The sequence below is a fragment of the Anabrus simplex genome, chromosome 2, assembly GCF_040414725.1.
Source record: "Anabrus simplex isolate iqAnaSimp1 chromosome 2, ASM4041472v1, whole genome shotgun sequence".
Taxonomy (NCBI): Eukaryota; Metazoa; Arthropoda; class Insecta; order Orthoptera; family Tettigoniidae; genus Anabrus; species Anabrus simplex.
The window spans coordinates 806,566,761-806,589,613 of record NC_090266.1 but is presented as its reverse complement, the minus strand read 5'-3'; the positions used below and the strand labels follow the sequence as shown (position 1 = coordinate 806,589,613).

At 40.1% G+C, this 22,853-nt stretch overlaps 1 protein-coding gene across 3 annotated transcripts in view; it reads right to left on the bottom strand.

The window, feature by feature from the left end:
- LOC136863114 (CD151 antigen) overlaps positions 1-22,853 on the bottom strand; it is a 218,145-nt gene that overhangs the window by 41,313 nt on the left and 153,979 nt on the right. For all 3 annotated transcript variants that reach the window (XM_067139454.2, XM_067139456.2, XM_067139453.2), the window contains exons 3-4: positions 5,781-5,975; positions 4,304-4,474 (exon numbers count right to left, since the gene is read on the bottom strand). In XM_067139454.2, the coding sequence (XP_066995555.1) occupies positions 4,304-4,474; positions 5,781-5,975 (366 nt within the window). The remainder of the gene's footprint in view (positions 1-4,303; positions 4,475-5,780; positions 5,976-22,853) is intronic.

Genomic DNA, 22,853 nt, shown 5'->3' with positions numbered 1-22,853 from the left:
ACCACTAGGACAGTCTTTCTGAGGATGTAAAAAAGGCAGGTGGAGAGTGAGTGTCTGCCATTATAATGCGATTCCCCCAATCTAATTGTGAATGATGGTAGGCAAGCAGGCCTACCATTACAATGAAAATTCACTAAGGCAGTTCTTCATATGAGAAAAGATGTTTGGCGATTTCTCCATCGCGTTTCTACGGTAACGTTAAGAGCTATGCAATTTAATACAGTCTTGCTCGCAACATGTACTATACCTAACCTACAATTCTGTATACAATGTAAAATTCCATAGTGAAGCACGGGTACATCAGCTAGTTTTAATGTAATATTAATCCAAACCTTGCATGCTGAAATTTGCTGAAAATCAAATTACATTAAAGAAAGAAGTGTTCAGCAATCAACCTAGTGTGCGGAGCCAGTTGTGCACGAACTCTTCTACACTTTTATTTGCTTAGCAGCTGGATGGGTATGCCAGGCTTAAATATTCTTTAGGTTAAATTAAAATTGGTTTAATAAATTCATTATTTCCAAATTTATATCTATTTTCATGACTAAACTGAAAAATTGGCAGCAATGGAAAGCAATAGGAAATGCAAATATTTACTAGATTCCTGTAATAATATGAGACTAGGCACTGCAAATGCATTCAAGTAGAAATTACTTACCACTATACTTGGAATCAGGAGCAGGCTTATAGTACGAAGGCGGATCAAATATAAAAGGGATTTTTATTTTTATTTTATTGCATCAAACAAAAAAATACACATATAGAGATCACTTTTCTACATAGTGTCCTGCCTTCGATACACATTTTCTTCATTGGATTGATAATTTTGATGCCGTCCTGATAGAAAGAAGAAGGATGTATGCGGAGCCAGTTGCACATGAACTCTTCTACACTTGCATCATCATTGATCCGCTATCCTCCTAGGTCTTGTTTGAGTGGTCCAAACAAATGGTAGTCACAGGGCAATAAATCAGGACTGTATGGAGTGTGTTCCAGAGATGTTGAGTGAATTTCCTCAAGTTCCCCCCCCCCCGTTAAAGCGGCAGTATACGGCCTTGCATCGTCATGGAGAAGAAAGACATTTCGGATCAGTTGCCAGCATCGCTCGTTGCAATATGAAGCTTTTGCTTCATCCAAAATGTGACAGTAATAGGCTGCACTCATTGTTCTTTGTTCGTGAAGAAATTCCACCAGCAAAATGCCCGCGGAGTCCCAGAAAACGGTTGCAAGCACCTTTCCAGCAGATGGACGTATTTTGGCCTTGACCAGACCTGCTTCGTCTCTTTGCCGCCACTCCATGCTTGCTTGCTTGCTTGCTTTCTTTGACTCTGGGGTGTAATGATGCACCCAAGTTTCATCACAAGTCACAATGCGATGCAAGAAATCCTCTCCTTCCTCCTTGTAGCAACGCAGGAGTCTCTGACCAACTTCCTTGCATAAAGTTTTTTTTCCCCAGTTGAGGAGATGAGGAACCCACCTGGCAAACAATTTTTGAAATGGAGTTCACCTCGGATGATGGTTTGAACACTTCCGTAACTTATTTCTACAGCTAAAATAATTTGCAAGCTTGTTTCGCCAATAATGTCATGAATGACAACAACGTTGTCTGCAGTGATGCTTATTTGCGGTCTCCTTTCATGACATTCATTTTCCACAACTTCTCTTCCTGCCACAAAAAATTTTTTGGCCAATCATACACTTGTGTCTGCAAAACTGCCAAACTGTGTGTGGAGCAGTCTCAAAATTTTGGAAGGTTTGGTGCCCTTTTTTGTGAGAAATTTGATAACGATATGTTGTGCAGCAGATGTGTGCACCTCTTGCTCATTCATAGCGTACTGGCAGCCCAGCTCTCCGCCGTCGTTTGCGCATGCAAACCCCCTTCTCCAGACACCTCCACCAACATCCTGGCAAAGCCCTGCCTCAGAATTATTACTAACAGTAGCAGTATTCCCATTTATATTTGATCCACCTTTGTAGATCAATAATATCATAACTAACATTTTAATCAAGAAATTAATAAGCAATGTGCAAATATTTAAGGGTTTTCTTGGAAGCACTGACCACTATCTTATCTGCAAGAAACTGAGTATCACCTGAACGGCAGAAATTAAGTCTGTTTATATATAGATTAAAGTAGAAAAAATTTGTAACAAGTAAATTATACAAACATATATTTTAATTCATAATCTGATTTACTGGTATTAACTTACTGTTTTGACAGTAAGAAAATACCTCACCAAGTATTTTCAACTACTTTTTGCTGTGCAGTCCTCAAAAAGCAGTTGTAAGCACTTCAACAAGGTAATTCATTCACTATCAAAGAAGTAGTGAAGTTGGGGTGATTCACTGTAATTGTTCTGATGATGTAATGGGCATCAGTATTCAAAAATAACAGACACGGTCAATGAAATGTTCCAAGGAACAGACAGTGAGAAGTTCCAGGATATTGAAATGAAATGGAATGAACAGAGATACAGTATTGGAAGACTTTGACAGCAGTGTGTAACGGAGGAAAAAGTCCTACATCGTGTTGAAATAGAAATCAGTGTAGACAGAAATTTATCAAGACGTCATAGCAAAACTGGTCCCAAGAGAGAAAGTCTGTGGATAGGTATCATTACGTAAAGTAAAGGAATAGGTACAGTCAAAGAAATATTAGTTGAACTCAAATGGAAATCATGAGAAGACTTTGTATAGGTAAATAGATGGGAAAGTTAGCATCTTTGTTTTTATACATCAGAAAGAACTACAATCTTCTAAGTGAAAGAAAAAATGGGAATGTGCAGCATTTAGGACAAGTCTTCGCTGGAAATGGCTTATAACTCTGAGAGATTGAGGATGAGATAGGTAAGGTAATCTCAGAATGGACAAAAACAGTAACTGTAGCAAATCAAGCAAGTAAAAAGGAAGGACTGTAGCATATTCACAGGTATTTCTTTGATTAGTAGGCTAATGTACTGGTAGTTAAAGTTTACATATGTAGGCCCTTCTGGTTTGACAAGAGAGCAATAAAAGTAGATAAAGAAATGGAGTAGTTTTAGAGGAAGAGAAGTTGACTGGGCCAAATTCTCAGTATATCCTAAGCAATTTAGAAATGTTACAGTATGTATGGTTCTTTATTTAAAAAGAGAATATAAAGGGAAAAAACTAATGAGTTCCCAGTTTTTTCTGAATTGGCTGTATGTCGAACTGACACAGATAGGTCTTATGGTGATTGTAATCATAATATTCATGAAAGGCTATTAGAGGCAATGAAGAAGAGAAAGGGGTATATACAGACTTAACACATCAGAGAGAATGAAAAAACACAGTGTCATGGTAAGCGTTTCTTGCTTCTCTTTCTAGTGGCAATAGAGTTAAGACAATGATATGCTACAGATTTATGTAATCCTTTAAAATTATTAATATCTGCCTTCTTTATGGTATTATATATAATTCATGGATCATCACATTACTTACAATTGAGGAAGTAAGTGAAGACAAAACATAAAACATTTTACTTATTAAGATAAGAAAAGGTCTGAGTTACCGTACACAAAATTTGGAAGGAAATCAGATTGACTTTTGGAAAAACATCATCACATGGAGCATTTGAGTTCCATTAATTGTCAGCAGACAAGATATTTTTTCCCCTCATTTTCTTCCACATACGATACATACTTTAAATTGTATGCTGAATGTACTGTTTTTCAGGAAACAAATTCCGTGTTTCCAAATTTCACTCTTTAGACCATAGTATCATACCTGAAAAGAACACCGTTTTAGCTCTCCATAGTAAAACACTATCAGAGAGGTGGGCATCTATTATACATTTAATTGGCCCCAAAACACTGAAGAACATTTTTTTGTTAAGTATATTTCCATCTAATGCATATGCAGAAAGAATATTTTCAGTATTGATGATAATATGAGGAAATGAAAGAAACAGAACTTGTGTAGATTTAATAAAAACTGATTTTTATACTTTAAAAGGTTTTGTTGAAGAAGAAACTGTTCACAGCATGGTATGTTCAAATGAGAAGTACCTGTGAAATATAAGCTTATACTAATCAACTATGGTAATTATTAAATTGTAATAAATATTTTATTCTGGTATATTAATTTTTATTAGTTAATATATCCTTCAACTCTTCAATCATTAAATGGCTGCAATGTTTTATTTTTGCAGTATGAGGTGTAAAAATCTACATGTTCCTTATATCTGGAAATCTGGCAACCCTTAGGTTATGTGAGAAAAGCATACTTCATTAGGATGTTCACTGTTAGGAAAAGGTAAGGCTCTTTATTAAAGATTTGTTCCTACCTCCTTCTGCACCCAATCCCAACTGTCAGTCACATAATCTTTTTGACCATATAACTTCATGGATGATTCCATCTTCTCATCAATTTTATCATTTACTTTCTCACGAAAAACATATCCCAGGATTCCTCCAACAAGCATGATGACGAAGATGATGAATACAATAAGTGCATACTGGAAAAGAAGTCAGAATATAACTATTAACAACAGGTAAAATTAATGAGTTGAAATGAAAAAAAAAAAAAGCCTTTAAAGATGAAACAAGGTTATCAACATGTGACCAGATACAGCCTCTTGGTGAAAAAATACATCAATATCAGGTTAGTTTATACAGCGTCATGTAACTATTTTCAGTACCTCACCACAACTCTCTAAATATCTGAAGTGGTTTCCTCTATAGCTCAAAACCATATCTACTGTATATACAATAGCAAAATATTTGAAGATGTCCAAGTTTTAAACAGCACTTATGAGAATTAATGTAATAGCATAGCAGTAGAGAACATTTTTGAATGAATCAAATTTGTTATTTTTAATTTTTTTTTTTTTTTTTTTTTTGCTATGGGCTTTACGTCGCACCGACACAGATAGGTCTTATGGCGACGATGGGATAGGACAGGCCTAGGAGTTGGAAGGAAGCGGCCGTGGCCTTAATTAAGGTGCAGCCCCAGCATTTGCCTGGTGTGAAAATGGGAAACCACGGAAAACCATTTTCAGGGCTGCCGATAGTGGGACTCGAACCTACTATCTCCCGGATGCAAGCTCACAGCCGCGCGCCTCTACGCGCACGGCCAACTCGCCCGGTGTGTTATTTTTAAAATGTCAACATTTTTAAGAGTAATGTGAATTAAAAATGTATAACAACATAACAAAAATAAAAGATAAGGTTCCAAATGCATAATTATAAAATGTACCATTCAAATGGCATTTATAAATAAGTTAACACTACTAAAATGACTAAGATACAATTCAATTGTTGCGATTACCTCAAAAGGGAAAAATATACAATAGATAAAAACATCTGTTTGTCCATATTTGCCTTTAAACTACTGGAATAAAATAGTGCATTGTATTATTGCATGAATGGACAAAAAATAGATTGGGCTGTGTACCAAGCTTTATAATTAACAATCAGCATGAGTTGTTTACTTTTAGTGGTCTTCACCATAGTGCAGTTATTTTGTCCTGAGGGGTACCTTTCATGTGCTAGTAAATTTACCAATATCTCTTGCATTTAAGCACTCTTACATCCTATTTTTAAAAAACAGCAGAAGAGACATAACTTTCTGGTATCATGGAAAAATATTTATTAGTATAGACTGCTTTACTAAATGTCAAAACAAAGAAATATTCATTGTTCTAAGAGATGAGCCCAAACATATCATGAGATTCTACATCCCTGACATAGTCATAATAATACTCCTTCATTAACATCAATCATTTCCACAGTGAGCAAGGTAATTTGCAACTGAAGACTTACCAAACCTAACAAGCATTTAACTTCTTTCATTGCCCCAATGCATCCAAGGAAGGAGACAAAAGCAACAAAAGCACCAGCACCACACAGTACATAAACTATGCCTTTATATAGTTCTTCATTTCCAATTATATCCACTGTGTGCATTTTATCTACCAGCATCCAGATTGCAACAGACATCACCGCAACACCGCCCACCTGTGGAGCAGAGTAAAAAAAGAATACTCAAAAACTGGTCTAATAAAACAGATGCAATTCATTTCATGACTGTTCGTATAAGGTTGACAGCAGGGAAATATCCGCCTGAATTGTGCACACGCACGCACGCACGCACACACACACACACTCACTCTCTCTCACTCTGAATGCAATTGAAGCACTGTTTTTTAAGCTAAAACAGCATTCAAATTAATTTCAAATATCCTTCAAATTGAAGTAATGATTGCTATTTTATCTTATTTGAATCAGTTTTCCACTCATCCAGGTAAAATCACCGATTCAGTTATTGCTGAAGATTACACAGCTTGCTCCTATGAAGTTATATGCCTGCAAAGCATTCCTCATACTCAGTATACATGTTACATTTTGAACTGAAGCATGCTGTGCTGCAGACCGACCAACCAACTGACCAACCGTCCGACCAACCGACCGACCGACCAAGTCTTTCCAGCCTGAAGCTTGCAACATTCGTAACACAACTCCAGAATAAATCATCCAGAACAAATCGTGCTGCTTTGTTTTGGATCCTTTCCGCTTCTTGAATCGAGCAATCCTGGTGAGGGTCCCACGAATTGGAACCAAACTCTAAGTAGGGTTTTACCAATGTATGACATGCCCTCTTCTTTACATCCTTACTACAACTCCCAAATACCCTCGAAACTATATGAAGAGATCTGTGATCTTTCTTTACAACCACATTAATGTGATTTTCCCAATGAAAATCTTTCTTTATAGTAAAACGTAAGTACTCGTATAGTGATCCCCGTGAGGTATTTCACCCCATCAACACAGTAATTGAAACTGAGAGGACTTTCCCTGTTGGTGAAGACCTACGTGTGGAGCCCTGTGAAGGCAGGGCTCACCCATTCTTTATCTATCTATCTATCTATCTATCTATCTATCTATCTATCTATCCTGTTGGTGAAACTTACAACCTGACATCTCATACAGTTTACCAACCTACCATTGTGTGTTATCCATAGCATCACATTCTCGAGGTCTTCTTGCAGTCTCTCACAATCCTGTAACTTATTTACTACTTTATACAGTGCAACATGACCTTCAAAGAGCCTTATTTGCGATTCCATTTCTTTACTCCTATAATTTATATATGGTATATAAAGGAAACATAAAGGTCCAATAATATTGCCTTCTGGGTCCCCATTAATCATTATAGGAACAGATAATGCTTCACATACTCAACCTGCTTAAATTATCTGAGTTCTATTTTCTGAAACTGTAGGCTCCCATTCAACCACTCATTTATATAGTCCCATAGCCCTCATTTTTATCAGCAGTTTTCCACGATTTACCCTATCAAAAGGCTTGGACAAGTCAACAGCGACACAGTCCATTTGACCTTCTCAATCTAAATTATCTGCTTTATCTTGCTGGAATCCTACATGTTGAACTCGCTGGAATAACCCTTCCAAAACCTGAACTGTCTTCTATCAAATCAGGTAATAATACAGTATCATGAATGCATCGAATATTATCAGTAAGAATGCTTTCCCAGACCTTACAAGCAACGTAGGTGAAACTGACTGGACAGTAATAATCTGATTTATGTGCATCACCCTTGCCTACATACACCAGGGCTATTATAGCAACTTCCCATTCATTTGGTGCAGGTAGCTCCTTCATGCAAAAAAGTAATAAAATAAGTACATCAGATATTGTACTATATTCCAACCCATTGGCTTCAGTTTATCTTCAGAAATCATGTAAATTCCAGCTGCTTTTCTAACATAGCTGTACGAAAGTATGATCCCTAAAATTTGACAATTATAAAGACTCCACTAATTAATAAGGTATAAATTGATATCATTTTATTAGGTTAAGTTATAATATAAGATGATATTGTGAGCATGGCAAGTTATTTATAGTAAGGGGTTTGTGAGGAATATCATAAAATATAAAATCATATAAAATGAGTGCGAGTGAATCGAGGCCTTGGAAAATGCTAGGGCGTCACCCTGAAGTGACGCGCAGTTCCTGGTGCTTTGGGGGAACTGTGAGAAGTGGGCTACCAGACATCACAAGAATCGGTATCATCAGTGTCATGACTTTGAATGGCAAGGTAGAAGAATTGATAAAGTATATGGAGAAGAAAAACATAGCAATGATGGGAATGAGTGAGACAAAATGGAAGAGGAAAGGTCGAAAAGAATTGAAGAAAGGGTATAGATTTTATTGGAATGGAGGAAAGATGGCAACAGATGGTGTTAGTGTTATATTGACAGAAGACCTAGCGCAATATATGAACAAAATTGGCCAGATCAGTGACAGGATAATTAAAGTTAGACTTGGACTTGAGAATGGAATCAAGGATTTTATACAGGTTTATGCACCTCAAGCAGGGAATGCAGATGAATGTTTAGAAGAGTTTCTAGAAAAACTGGAAAGTTGTATTGAAGACAAAGAGGTTATAATAATAGGAGACATGAATGCACATGTTGGAATAGGCAGACAGGGAAAGGAAGAAATAATTGGCCCCTATAGTTGTGAAAACGAAGATGAAGGAGATTTGGTAATAGATTTTTGTAGAAGGAATGGATTAACTGTTGGCAATACATGGTTTAGAAAGAAGAACTCGCAAAAAATTACTATATATAGTTGGTGAGATAGAAAAACAAAGACAATGATTGATATTATTCTGGTGGATAAGGAGAAATGTAGACAACTGGAAGATGTGACAGCAATGCCAAGAGCAGATCTCAAAGGAGATCATGAAGTGGAGGTAGCCAAATTAAGACTTGGTAAAATAACAAAGTTGATAGAAAAAAGGGAAAGCAAAATAAAGGGGTGGACGTTAAAAGAGAAAGAAATAAGGGAAAAGTTTCAAGAGGATAGGAAGAAAGAAATTCCCAAAGATGACAAACAGTGTGGAAGAGGAATGGACATGTTTCTGAAATGGATTGTAAAGTGTGCAGTAAACACCTATGGAAGACTATCAGGGAGGAAAAAGGAAAAGGAGACTCCTTGGTGAACAGCAGGGTAAAGGAAGCAGTTACAGAGAAAAAAATGGCTTGGAGGAAGTGGATAGGTAGCAATAGTACAGAGATTTGGCAGAAATATAAAGAAGCCAAAAGGTACCGGTATGTAAGAAAATAGTACAAGAAGAGAAACAGAAGAGCTTCAGGGAAACTTTACATGAGGATATAAAGGGAAGTAAAAAGGTTTTGTATGTGTTGGAGTGTTGTGATTTTCTCATAAAAATAAATAATATCATACCTAAATATCATGTGTTAGTTGTAAGAAATCTACATTGAGGTTATGTGTTGGTGTATTATTCCTTGAAGAAATTGAGTTGATTGGTTTATCTTGCTTTTTTTTATTCTTTGAACTGCTAGCGATGTGTGTGATGAAGCTGGTATTTTTAACATAATCATTTCTTGCCTAAACTGGTGTTATGAGCTAAAGTGAAGAGATATCAACAGGTTATGGGCCCAGAGCGCCAAAATGCCGCAGTACATTCCAGACAGTATAAGATGAAATGGAGTAACGAGAATTAACGGACGAAGCAAGTTGTGACATTATTAATGGAAAAACTGGTGACCTCGTGAACTGGGGAAGAATCACGGAATAGGAATGTGGCTAAGCTTATATTATTATTATTCTTTCTTTCTTTCTACGTTATGCCCATTCATAGAGCGCGTTTGAACTTGTTAGTTGGTATGATGGTTTGTGCCTTCTTATCCTCCCAAAACCTCTTCATGAATGCACTGTGTTGCATCTTGCGTTCTGTCGACCACTTCCTACCAGTTGTCTTTCTTGGTTTCTCCCTAAATTTATGATTGGCTACTTTTGTTCTAAAAACTCCACGATTTTCCATGATGTCGTCTGTGATATTTATTTCTTGGAGGTCCGCCTTAGTTTCTTCTAGCCATTTTATTTTGACCTTCTTTGAGTTGATTACTTTGAATAATCTTTTAGTTAGTCTGTCGCTGTTCATTCTGTAGATATGGCCATAGAAATTAAGGCGCCTTTTCCGTACGGCATCAGTAAATCTGTCGGTGAAGGAGTAGAGGTCCGCTGTTCTCCTCTTAATCCACATTCCATTTTCTCTCGTAGGACCATAAATTTTCCTGAGAATTTTCCACTCCTGCTTTTCAATTTCTGTAATTTTAGAGTGACCACCTAAGCATATGGTTTCTGAGGTATATAAAGCTTCGGGCAATACAACTGTCTTGTAGTGTCGTAATTTTACATTACGCGATATGACTCTTTTGTTGTAGTAATTCCACATCAGTCTATATGCCTTATGTAGTTTGGTGTTTCTTTCTACATTGGCACTACACTCTAATCCTGATGGTAGTATAATTTCTCCAAGGTATTTGAAGGAGGGCACCTGTGAAATTGTGCCGTTTTCCATCTCTAGCGGAGTTCTTTTGCTATTTCGACATAGATTTTCCATGTACTTGGTTTTCTCGTAGGATATCTAGAGGCCTGCCTTTGATGCTATATTGTGTAGTCTCTGTATGGCATACCTTGTTTCATCCTTGGTCTTAGTAACGATTGCAAGATCATCAGCAAATGCTAAACATTTCACATTGACCTTGCTTCCCAAATTTCCGATGTTCACTCCCTTGATATCCTTTTCCCCACTCTCTAATAACTTTGTCTAGAACTAAGTTAAACAGAATAGGGGAGATGCCGTCAACTCACTCACTCACTCACTCACTCACTCACTCACTCACTCACTCACTCACTCACTCACTCACTCACTCACTCACTCACTCACTCACTCACTCACTCACTCACTCACTCACTCACTCACTCACTCACTCACTCACTCACTCACTCACTCACTCACTCACTCACTCACTCACTCACTCACTCACTCACTCACTCACTCACTCACTCACTCACTCACTCACTCACTCACTCACTCACTCACTCACTCACTCACTCACTCACTCACTCACTCACTCACTCACTCACTCACTCACTCACTCACTCACTCACTCACTCACTCACTCACTCACTCACTCACTCACTCACTCACTCACTCACTCACTCACTCACTCACTCACTCACTCACTCACTCACTCACTCACTCACTCACTCACTCACTCACTCACTCACTCACTCACTCACTCACTCACTCACTCACTCACTCACTCACTCACTCACTCACTCACTCACTCACTCACTCACTCACTCACTCACTCACTCACTCACTCACTCACTCACTCACTCACTCACTCACTCACTCACTCACTCACTCACTCACTCACTCACTCACTCACTCACTCACTCACTCACTCACTCACTCACTCACTCACTCACTCACTCACTCACTCACTCACTCACTCACTCACTCACTCACTCACTCACTCACTCACTCACTCACTCACTCACTCACTCACTCACTCACTCACTCACTCACTCACTCACTCACTCACTCACTCACTCACTCACTCACTCACTCACTCACTCACTCACTCACTCACTCACTCACTCACTCACTCACTCACTCACTCACTCACTCACTCACTCACTCACTCACTCACTCACTCACTCACTCACTCACTCACTCACTCACTCACTCACTCACTCACTCACTCACTCACTCACTCACTCACTCACTCACTCACTCACTCACTCACTCACTCACTCACTCACTCACTCACTCACTCACTCACTCACTCACTCACTCACTCACTCACTCACTCACTCACTCACTCACTCACTCACTCACTCACTCACTCACTCACTCACTCACTCACTCACTCACTCACTCACTCACTCACTCACTCACTCACTCACTCACTCACTCACTCACTCACTCACTCACTCACTCACTCACTCACTCACTCACTCACTCACTCACTCACTCACTCACTCACTCACTCACTCACTCACTCACTCACTCACTCACTCACTCACTCACTCACTCACTCACTCACTCACTCACTCACTCACTCACTCACTCACTCACTCACTCACTCACTCACTCACTCACTCACTCACTCACTCACTCACTCACTCACTCACTCACTCACTCACTCACTCACTCACTCACTCACTCACTCACTCACTCACTCACTCACTCACTCACTCACTCACTCACTCACTCACTCACTCACTCACTCACTCACTCACTCACTCACTCACTCACTCACTCACTCACTCACTCACTCACTCACTCACTCACTCACTCACTCACTCACTCACTCACTCACTCACTCACTCACTCACTCACTCACTCACTCACTCACTCACTCACTCACTCACTCACTCACTCACTCACTCACTCACTCACTCACTCACTCACTCACTCACTCACTCACTCACTCACTCACTCACTCACTCACTCACTCACTCACTCACTCACTCACTCACTCACTCACTCACTCACTCACTCACTCACTCACTCACTCACTCACTCTTCATGGATTAGGCTAATCGCCTGTTCCGACCTCAGATTTCATTCCATCTCTTCATAGGACGACCAATATCTCTTCTTCCTGTAGGATGGTATTCCAGGGCAAGTTTTGGGATTCTGTCGTTATCCATCCTCAGAACGTGGTTTTTCCAATTTATCCTGTTTTGGAATATTCTTTCATTCATTGAGAATATATTTAATTTTTGTCTTATCTCTTCATTTCGTATTTTATCTTTTAGGGTGTATCCTTTCACTGATCTTAGGAATCTCATTTCAGATGATTGTATTTTATTCCTATAGCTTATTTTATCTACCCATGTCTCACTTCCATATAGCAAAGTTGGTACAGCCATAGTCTTATAGAATTTAAGTTGAGTATCTTCTCTTACTTTTCCTTTCAGTGTTCGGCGAATTGCCCCATACATATATTGAAATCGATGAAGCTTCTTCTTCACCTCGTCATCATCATTAAAAGATATTTCACCACCAAGGTACTTAAAATTTGTGACTTGTTCTACTGGTTGATTGTCGATTACTATCTTCGCTCTGATAGGATATTTCCCTTGCCATGCCATAACTTTGGTTTTTGTTCTGGATAGTCGAAGATTATAACTTTTACAAATGGTGTTCAACTGATGTATTGATTTCTGGAGTTTATCTTCATCATCCTGCAGGATAAATTGATCATCTGCAAAGAGCATAGTATTTATGTATGTGTTTGTGTTCAATTTTATTCCAGAGTGCACAATTCGTTTCCAATTTCTGATTACTTCATCTATATATATATTGAATAGTGTTGGAGAGAGGCTGCATTCCTGACGTACACCTTGATTGATTAATTAATATTTCTTCCGTTAGTTTGTATCCTAAATCTAACACAATTCTCGTCCTTTTGTACAGACTTTGGATAACTTGAATAACATGTTTAGGGTATCCATTTTTTACCATTATATTCCATAACTGTTCTCTATCTATCCTATCAAAAGCCTTTTCATAGTCGACAAAAGCGACATAAGTATTCAAGTTAATTCTCTTCTCTTCTCTTCTCCAGTATCTGTTTGAGGCTAAATATATTATCTGTACAGGATCTGCCTTTCCTAAATCCACATTGTTCTTCCAATAAGAGATTGTGTGCAATGATTTTAAGTCTATTATTTATTATTTTAGCATATATTTTATAGCCAACATTTAATAAACTTATTCCTCGATAGTTACTGCAAAAACTTCGATTTCCTTTCTTGAAGAGTGATATTATTTTAGCTTTTCTCCATTCTTCGGGTATATTTCTTCTTTTCCAACAAAGATTAATTAAATGTAACATTCTAAATTTAAGAATGATCCCACCATATTTGAACAACTCCATATTTATGTTGTCTAACCCTGGTGCTTTTCTATTTTTGAAAGATTTCAGAACAGTATTAAGTTCTTCTATATCTATTAGGTCAATTCCTTCAATGTCGATATCTATATCTTGATCTTCCTGACTCTCTCCATACTCTCCATTATACCACAATTCTTTGTAGTGTTGTATCCACGATTCATCTTCGATTACATTTATATTAGCAGTTTCTCTTTCATCACTGTTGAGGTGCTTCATTAATTTATATGCCATCTCTTGCCTACCATGGATATCATCCTCTATTGAGTTTATTAACCTATCCCATGATTCTTGCTTGAGTTTTCTCGTTAGTGACTTGACCTTGTTCCTGCTATTTTTATATTCTTTCTCATTTTGTGGGGTGTGATGCTGTATCATTTTCAGGTATATTATTTGTTTTTGCTTGACAGCTTCTGAAATTTCTTTATTCCATATTTTAAGCCCAGTTTGTAACGTTCCAGACGTCACAGTGTAATTATGTTAATTTTATTATGTGTAATTAATTCAGGAATTTAACGTCATGATATTTATCTTGATATGTAATTTTATTATAATTCATGTTTGATCATTTGCTCACTATCATTTCATTACTTTGTAACTACGACTTGTAAACGAGGGCTGAATATCCTAATATTAACTTAGATTCTTGCGACATTCGTTTAAATTTAACTTGCAGTAGATTTTCCTCTATCTTGCCACATCACTGAGGAAGAAGGAAGGACAAATTTAGACATCAAATTCTAGGAAAAGCGAGCACGTGTTCAAGCGTTGTAACGACAGCTACTGTATTTCGACCAGAATAATTCAAACTGATCACCGCCTATATTTTCAAAGGAGCGTCATGTTGCCATGGATACTGAGTGAAAGGGCTAATAGAAGAACAGTTGATATCATGGTTGGGACCCATCAACTTTAATATCTGAAGTGGGGAGAGACGTGTCAAATGATTGGACCACGTGTAGCGACCTGCAATTAGAGCCAGAAAAGGTTATAAAAGGGCGTGTTGGAGCTCTTGGCATGATTCTTCTGAATCTTCTTGATTATTCTTCTATCTTGTATTTCGCTTTAGGTCTGATAACTTGTCTTATGGTTGTTGTACCATAGTGGACTAGTGTGATAGTTTATCACTTCTACATTCATTACTTCGTTACCACGACGTGGTACTTAGAAATTTCTGAATGATGGGTGTATAGCCACTCTCATCAGGAAGTACGAACAGCTCTGTATTAGACCAGTTTATACCAGTCTAAGACAATAGGTAGTATTAAACTAGATAGAAATGAAACTTCAGTGCACATTTTCAGTAAAGTTGGAAGGATTATTAATTGAGTATCCTCTCCACATAACCCAAGGAGGTTTTTCTAACTATGACTTAGGGCTCATCTCCAATATATGGGATAGAGCATAACAGGGAGTGATAGTTTCAAAGCCATCATCCAATTAGTGGTTGATGCAATTTGCAAGGCAGGAATGGTACTTAGCTGCAGATGAAGATATCTCAAAGACGACCGGTGATGTCCCAGCTACAAGGATGGAAGCTTTCCAAGGACCAGCAGAACAAGACTACATGGTGAGCAAGCGAGTTAAAAATATTGCAAGTTTTCGCGAAGTAGAGTCATTCAACTTTTTGCTAAATTCATTTCCTATTTTAAATTCAGTTCTCGTTAAACCGTCGTCATTTATATTCAATATAATAAATAGTATTTTCCTAGTTTACTTTAATCAATCTGCCTTAATTAGCCTTTTGATTTCTAATTCTCCTGCTTAATGATTAGTGCACTATCACCCCACCCCTGTGATAAGAGTCCGTCCAAGCTTGATTATAAATTTTTATCTTTAAGTCATCAACTTAAAGATTGGCGCCCTTAGCTTGCATCGTTGCATTTCTCGTTCAATTAGTGTTCTCCAAGAGGGGAAGTCACAAGTTTTTCTCCTAAATTTCTTCTTCACTCCAATGGCTTCATCTGCTGCCCTCTGAATTGCTGAGGTTATGGTTTCCCATTCTTTGTTAATATCAGTACTTGTCGGAATCTGACCTAAATACTGTTGCAGCCGATTTTGATATAAGTATTTTATTCCATCATCCTGTAGTAAATATACCTTATAGATCTCTTGTTTTCTGTGTATATTTCTATTCAGACCAGATGATAGTAGTAAAATCAACATTGCAGTCTATGAACAGCACCATTTACGATGTCACAGCCAATGAGCAGAGATTAACTCAAAACATTGCAGAAATTAGATCATATCTTGCCAATAGCACGCTTCAGATTACAGAAGCACTTAAGCAAGTAGAATTAGAAAACTCAGTGAATAGGCATTTAATTGAGATTGAAGGCCTTCTCATACAACTGTATGAGCATTACAGTGTTGTATTATCAGGTATAATGAATGCTCAGGTAGGAGTCATTCAGGTGCAAATAATTTCACCAGATGATATTATTAAAGGTTATAAGAAAGCTCAGGGAGATTTCCCTAAAGGATTGTCCTTGCCATTTGACTTAAAATCAGCTTACGGCTACTTGATTTACAAAGTAGCCACAGTGGAAGTGTTCGCCAACAAAAATTATCTAGTGTACGTCATCAAGACACCCCTTACAGATAGGGTAACTTATACAATGTTTCACATGATTCCATTCCCCACGTATATGAAGAGTAATCCACACCATTTTGTTTATCTTCAAGAGACCAAGGACTATATCCTTATGGACAAAGAGAAACAAACTTATGTTCAGTTAGATAAAGATCAGGTAAATCAATGTAAGGTAGTAACACCCAGTTGGAAACTATGTCATGTTAAATTCCCTATTAATACAGTGTACACTCAAAAGAGTTGCGCGATTCAGTTAATTATTGGAGTTAGTCAAATCCCAGATAATTGTGATAAAAGAGTGCTTCCCATTCAACAGCTCATGTGGATACCTATCAGAGCTAACAGATATATATACGTATCCCCAGAAGAAGTTAAAGTAACATGTATGTGTAAGGATACCACCAGTGATATCAGGTTAACAGGCACTGGTATTCTTGTTTTAAGTGCAGGTTGCACAGTATATGGGCCACATAGTAAAATACAAGGTGTAGGTGAAGTGAACACTACACAAAGTAAAGACTTTGTACCAGAAGTCACACTTGATTATGACTGTTGTGAACAAATAGGTAGTGAAATCAAGTTAGAACAGATACCCGAAATGAATAAGTTGTCCTTAAATAATTTGCTAAATCACATTAACGATTTACAATGGGCTACCCATAAGACACAAGAAGTGGAAGATATGGTGAGACAAAAAGAAGAAGAACTGCAAAGACAAATGGTCTATCAGCATATTAATGTATACAGATATATTGTGTGGATAGTTGTTGGTATCACAAGTTTAATTTTAATTTGTTATTGTTGTAATTGTTGCTGTCCAAATCTAGGGTTTCCAGCAAAGAGATGGTTTGATGATGCACGGGCTCATTGCCCTAATATATGTATAAAACAAACGGTAATCACGAAGGGAGATAAGGTTAAGACTTCAGATGAGGATTTAACTATATTCCAACGTCCCAGGCGGATCCGGGGACGCCCGGAGATGTCTGCGGAGATCATGGAATTACACTCCAGGCCTGCTGGGGGACGCCCTAGTACGCCTGTGAGATCTATAGAAGCAATAGAAATAGACGCAAGTGATAATCAGAGTAGAGAACAACCTTCCCCTTCACCACAGGGTCGCCGATCCTTACGTACCGGCAACATCAGAGTATAAATAGTGTAGGACAGAAATGGACGCAACGTATGGTTGCATCCATTTCTTCCCTAAGGGGGGAGATGTCGTGTACCGACCTCCCACGGACTCGAACCGGCGGACTGCCAGGTGGAAGGCAGCCGGGCTTCGCAGCCGAGTCTAGAGCTCAAGGTGTCAGAGGAGATTAATTAGTGTTAGAATAATGATAGTCATCGACATGAGACACCTTGTAGTACTTGAGTAACTGTATAATAAGTATAATAATTATAGTTAGATTTAATAATTGGAAAGCAGAAGGAAGCTTTCAGTTAAGTATTGGAGAGCGGTCTGTGAAACGCACTAGCTTACGAAAGACTTGTTGATCACAACAAGATATTTACTGTGTATCGACAAACAGAGCTAGTATGGCAGCGGGCCGCCGAAGCCGACAAAGAAACAAAGCCCAGTGCAAGGCCATTCAGGGTCAGTACAGATGCACTAGGGAAACAAGGAAAGATGACGACAAAGTAAGACAGAAGACAGTAATGCCTAGGTAGCAGCACTTACTGTGACAACTATTGAGAATAGCCACTTGAGGGCGCTAGTGACTGGATGATCAGTTTAGCAATGCCCGTAAGACCCAAGGAGGTAGGGATAGAACTTTGAGTTCAGGAGCGGAGATATAACCCCTGGCCAAGATGGCGCGGGGCCTTCTTCCAGCCAGTAGTTCGTACTTGTCAGAACGAGATTCTGCTCAGGCATAGCCCAAGTGCCGTAGGGCAAGATTAAGATAGACGCGTAGTAGAACAGTAGGCGCGTGGACCAAGCTCGCTCTCTCTATAGATCATTACATTCAGACTTGTAAATATACTGTACATAGTAGTTTTAGTTGTCCTCAGTAATAAAGGACAGGTAAATAATTTCATCTTTTATTTCGGGAGTTGCGGGACGAGTCATACCTACAAATTACCTCCCTACAATCCGCTCGGCAGGTCAGGTAATACTTCAACATCCAACGGCCTGGTGACCAACCTACGAGATCGTCTCACAGGACAGATAGGTCACGACAGGCACGTATAAAAATTTGGTGTCAGGTAGTGCAGGGTCCCGAGTTCGATCCTCGAACAGTGTCAACTCACCGAGATAACGTGAGAGAATCGCGACTTCGTAGAAGATTGTCCGTAAGAGAACCGCGACTTCGCAGAAGATTTCCGTGTGAGAAATCGCGACTTCGCAGAAGATTGTCCGAATCGCGCTACCGCGTAGTTTCGTTCGTGTGCCGCGCATCGCAGAAGAGGAGCATCACTACCACAGCCTACTAAGCCAGCCCAGCAGAGGGGCAGCAGTCCAGTAGCAGACAACGCCATCCGGTGGAGACGCAGCACTACAGCTGACTACTCATCCAGCCCAGCAGTGAAGCAGCATTGCAGATTAAGGTAAGCTGAATATTTATTTCAAATGGCACGACAGAACAGTTCAGTACCAGCAGACCAAGCCACTGAGATGCTTGACGAGGTGGAATCAGTAAGTATGAGTGGGCCTTTTGTTACAGTAGTAGAAGGACATCGTCTCATTGGACGAGAGTTTGATGGCAGTCAACCAGATAGATTGCATGAGTTCATAGCTAACGTAGATGCTGCTGTTCGTATGATTAAGGATGAGGATCAAGAGTTGTTTTTCAAGTATATTTTAACTAAGGTTACGGGCAGAGCCCGAGATAAGTTGTTGTACAGACGTGATATACATAACTGGGAGAAAGCCAAGCGGGCATTGATAGAATATTATGGCCAGCAAGGCACGTTAGATTTGTACATTTGTCAAATGTTCCAAACAGCGCAGGACCCGCGAGAATCAGTCGCACTTTGGGCGCACAAAATAGAAACATTGTCAGCTTCTTTTAGAGAGGCAATACTTGAGGATGAATTAGAGGAGGATCGTGACGCGCAGTTGAAAATAACGAGAAAAATATGTGTTGCTAGTTTCATACAAGGGTTAGCCAACCCTCGAATACAAGCTAAGGTTCAGTCAGAAAAGGGCATTACTTTCGAAAAGGCAGTTGCACTTGCTCAACAGGAGGAAACCGTAATAATGTCAAAGAAGGCACGAGAGGGCCTACAACACAAACGTAGCTCAGGGTTTAGCAAGCGCAAACCAGAACAGGAGCGCAGTGCAGCACCAAAGTGGCATACTAAGCCAACACATGCTAGTGTTAGGGTGGTCTGTTACAATTGTAACCAGGAAGGCCACATAGCAAAGAACTGTAAGAACACAGGAACGCAGGGGGCTCACACCACACAGACCACTAGTTCCAATACAGCTACAGGGGGCACATTCAGTAAATTAAAATGTCGCTATTGTGGGAAAACAGGACACATTGAACGTGACTGTAGAAAGAAACAGAGGGACAAGGAAACAGAGGTACGAGACACGGTGCGCATAGTACGTACACAACCAAACACAGTGACAGGTGAAAACAGAACTTGTTATCGTTGCGGCCGAAAAGGTCACATACAGGTGAATTGTCGATAAGGTGCACACACTCAAGGTGCACACACACAAGGTGCACGCACTCAAGGTGCACACACTCCGGTGATGCGTACGGATAACCGTAGGTGCTATTCGTGTGGCCAACAGGGCCACGTTCAGAGAAATTGTAGAAAAGCCCAAGGCAAGTCCACGGGCAACAGGGCCATGAAAGGCCAAACTCAGAGTGATCGCATAAGGGGCAAGGCCGTAAGATACCGAGCCCAATGCGAACATTGTGATAGATGGTCACACCGAACCCAAGACTGTTGGTTCAAAAGGAAGGGTGGCAGTACGCAAGCCACGAAAGCCTCCGTGGCTCAGGCGGCAAACTAGAACGGGCCCGTAGCAAGGGGACAGTTACGGAGGCCCGCACACCAGAAGGTCCCAAGAATTCTGACGTAGAAGGCACGGTGCTGATTCAGGTCGCAAACCAAGGAAGACCGTTGAGATTTTTAGTAGATACTGGGTCCGATATCAGCCTAGTTAAGAGGCAATCGGTACCCAAGGAATGCCTGATTGACGGGAGTAAATCAATTGAATTAGCGGGTGTAAGTAAGGGAATAATTTACACCCAGGGTACTGTACGTTTTGCCATTGGAAACACAAGTCACACATTTCATGTGGTAGGGAGTGACTTCCAATTAACACAGGATGGTATAGTTGGGCGAGACCTCCTGACAGATAGCGTGATTGACTATAGGGAAGGTCATGTCACCATAAGAGGGCGACAATACCCTATGGGGGCACGAGAGACGAAGGTGATCCGTCTCGAACTAAGGACCCAGAAGGTCGTTGTTATAGAAGTAGATCGAAATCTACCTTTAGGAATTATTGAGAAGGAAGAGGTGATACCAGGGGTCTACCTCGCAGGGTGCCTAACCAAATCAGAGCGCCACGAAGCAGTGGTTAGCATGATGAATACCACTGAAAAGGCGGTGACTTTACACAGTCCACGAGTGCACATACAGGAGGTAGATAAAACCTGCCTGGCACAAGTGCGAAAGGTAGAGCAGAACAGTAGAGTGGCAAACGGAGAACCGGCCACTCAGAAGCCCCGATCACAGCGGGTGATAGACTGTTTGCGAGTTGATCACCTCACGCAGGTAGATAAGGAAGGGATATACGTCATCTGTGCTGAGTACAATGATATCTTCCATCTTGAGGGAGACAAATTAACTCACACTGATGTACTACAGCATGAGATCCCTACACCCCAAGATCAACCTCCAATTAATGTACGACCATATAGACTTCCCGAAGCACAGAAAGGGGAGATACAAGCTCAGATAGATAAGATGCTGAATGATGAAATTATCACACCTAGCACATCAGCCTGGAATGCGCCATTACTTTTAATTCCCAAGAAGTTAGACGCCTCAGGGAAACAAAAATGGAGGGTCGTGATCGACTTTCGAAAATTAAACGAGATAACGATAGGAACCAGTTATCCCCTGCCATTAATTTCAGAACTGTTAGACGCCCTTGGCAAAGCGAGATACTTTTCAACTTTAGATCTCGCGAGTGGCTATCACCAGGTGTTGTTGAAGCCTGAAGACAGGCCAAAGACAGCATTCTCTGCGCTAGGACGCAAGTACGAATTCAGGAAAATGCCCATGGGTTTGAAAGACGCGCCAGCCACGTTTACGAGGCTGATGAACAATGTGCTCACAGGGTTAACGGGTATAAAATGTCTGTGTTACCTGGATGACGTCATTGTGTACGGGAGTTCAATCCAGGAGCACAATGCGAAGCTAAGAGACGTATTTCAAAGGCTGAGAGAGAACACGCTGAAACTCCAGCCAGATAAGTGTGAATTCCTAAGAACCGAAGTAGCGTTCCTAGGACATGTAATCACTGACGAAGGTGTCTTACCAGACCCACGTAAAGTACAGGCCGTTAAGGACTTTCCGAGGCCGACCACTAGCCGCCAGATCAAGCAGTTCTGCGGACTGAGTGGGTACTATAGGAAGTTCATACCTAACTACAGCAAAATCGCGAAACCGCTGTATCAGTTAGTGAAGAAGGACGTTCCCTTTGTATGGGGAGACGATCAGGAACAAGCGTTCCAGACACTAAAGCAAAAGCTAATTGAGGAACCTATATTGCAATATCCGGATTTTGAAAAACCATTCGTTGTTACCACTGATGCGAGCAACGAAGCGGTTGGGGCAGTATTGTCACAAGGACCTATCGGAAAAGACCTTCCAATTGCCTATGCAAGTAGAACGCTTAATAAAGCAGAAATGAATTATAGTGTAACTGAGAAAGAATTGTTGGCAATAGTGTGGGCAGTAAAGTATTTCAGACCATATCTGTTTGGTAGAAAATTCACTGTTGTGACAGACCATAAGCCGTTGAAGTGGGTCTTCAACGTGCAAGATCCGTCTTCACGCCTGCTAAAGTTCAGGCTGAAGCTAGCGGAATACGACTTCGACGTCATATATAAGCAGGGCAAACAGAACTGCAATGCAGATGCCCTGAGTAGGAATCCCACTGAACCCAAGTGCCAAGCGCGAGTGGTTAACTCGGCTCAGCACAGGTCTCACCCAGAGACAACAGTAGAAACTCAGGCCTCAGACGAGAATAGGGAGGAGGTACTGTCTTCAAAACCCGAGGACGCTACGGCAGAGGGAATTGAAGCGGACGGTAGCGAGGTTTCCGAGGACGCTAACGCAGAGGAGATTTCGCACGAAGGTAGCTTATCTGAGGAAGAGCACGAATTAGGCGAAGCTGAAAAGCTAGCCATTTTGAAAGAATGTCATGATTCTTTGGTGGGAGGCCACCAAGGAATAGCGCGCACGTACGCCAGGGTACGTGAACGAATTCAGTGGAAGGGCATGAAATGGGACATTGAG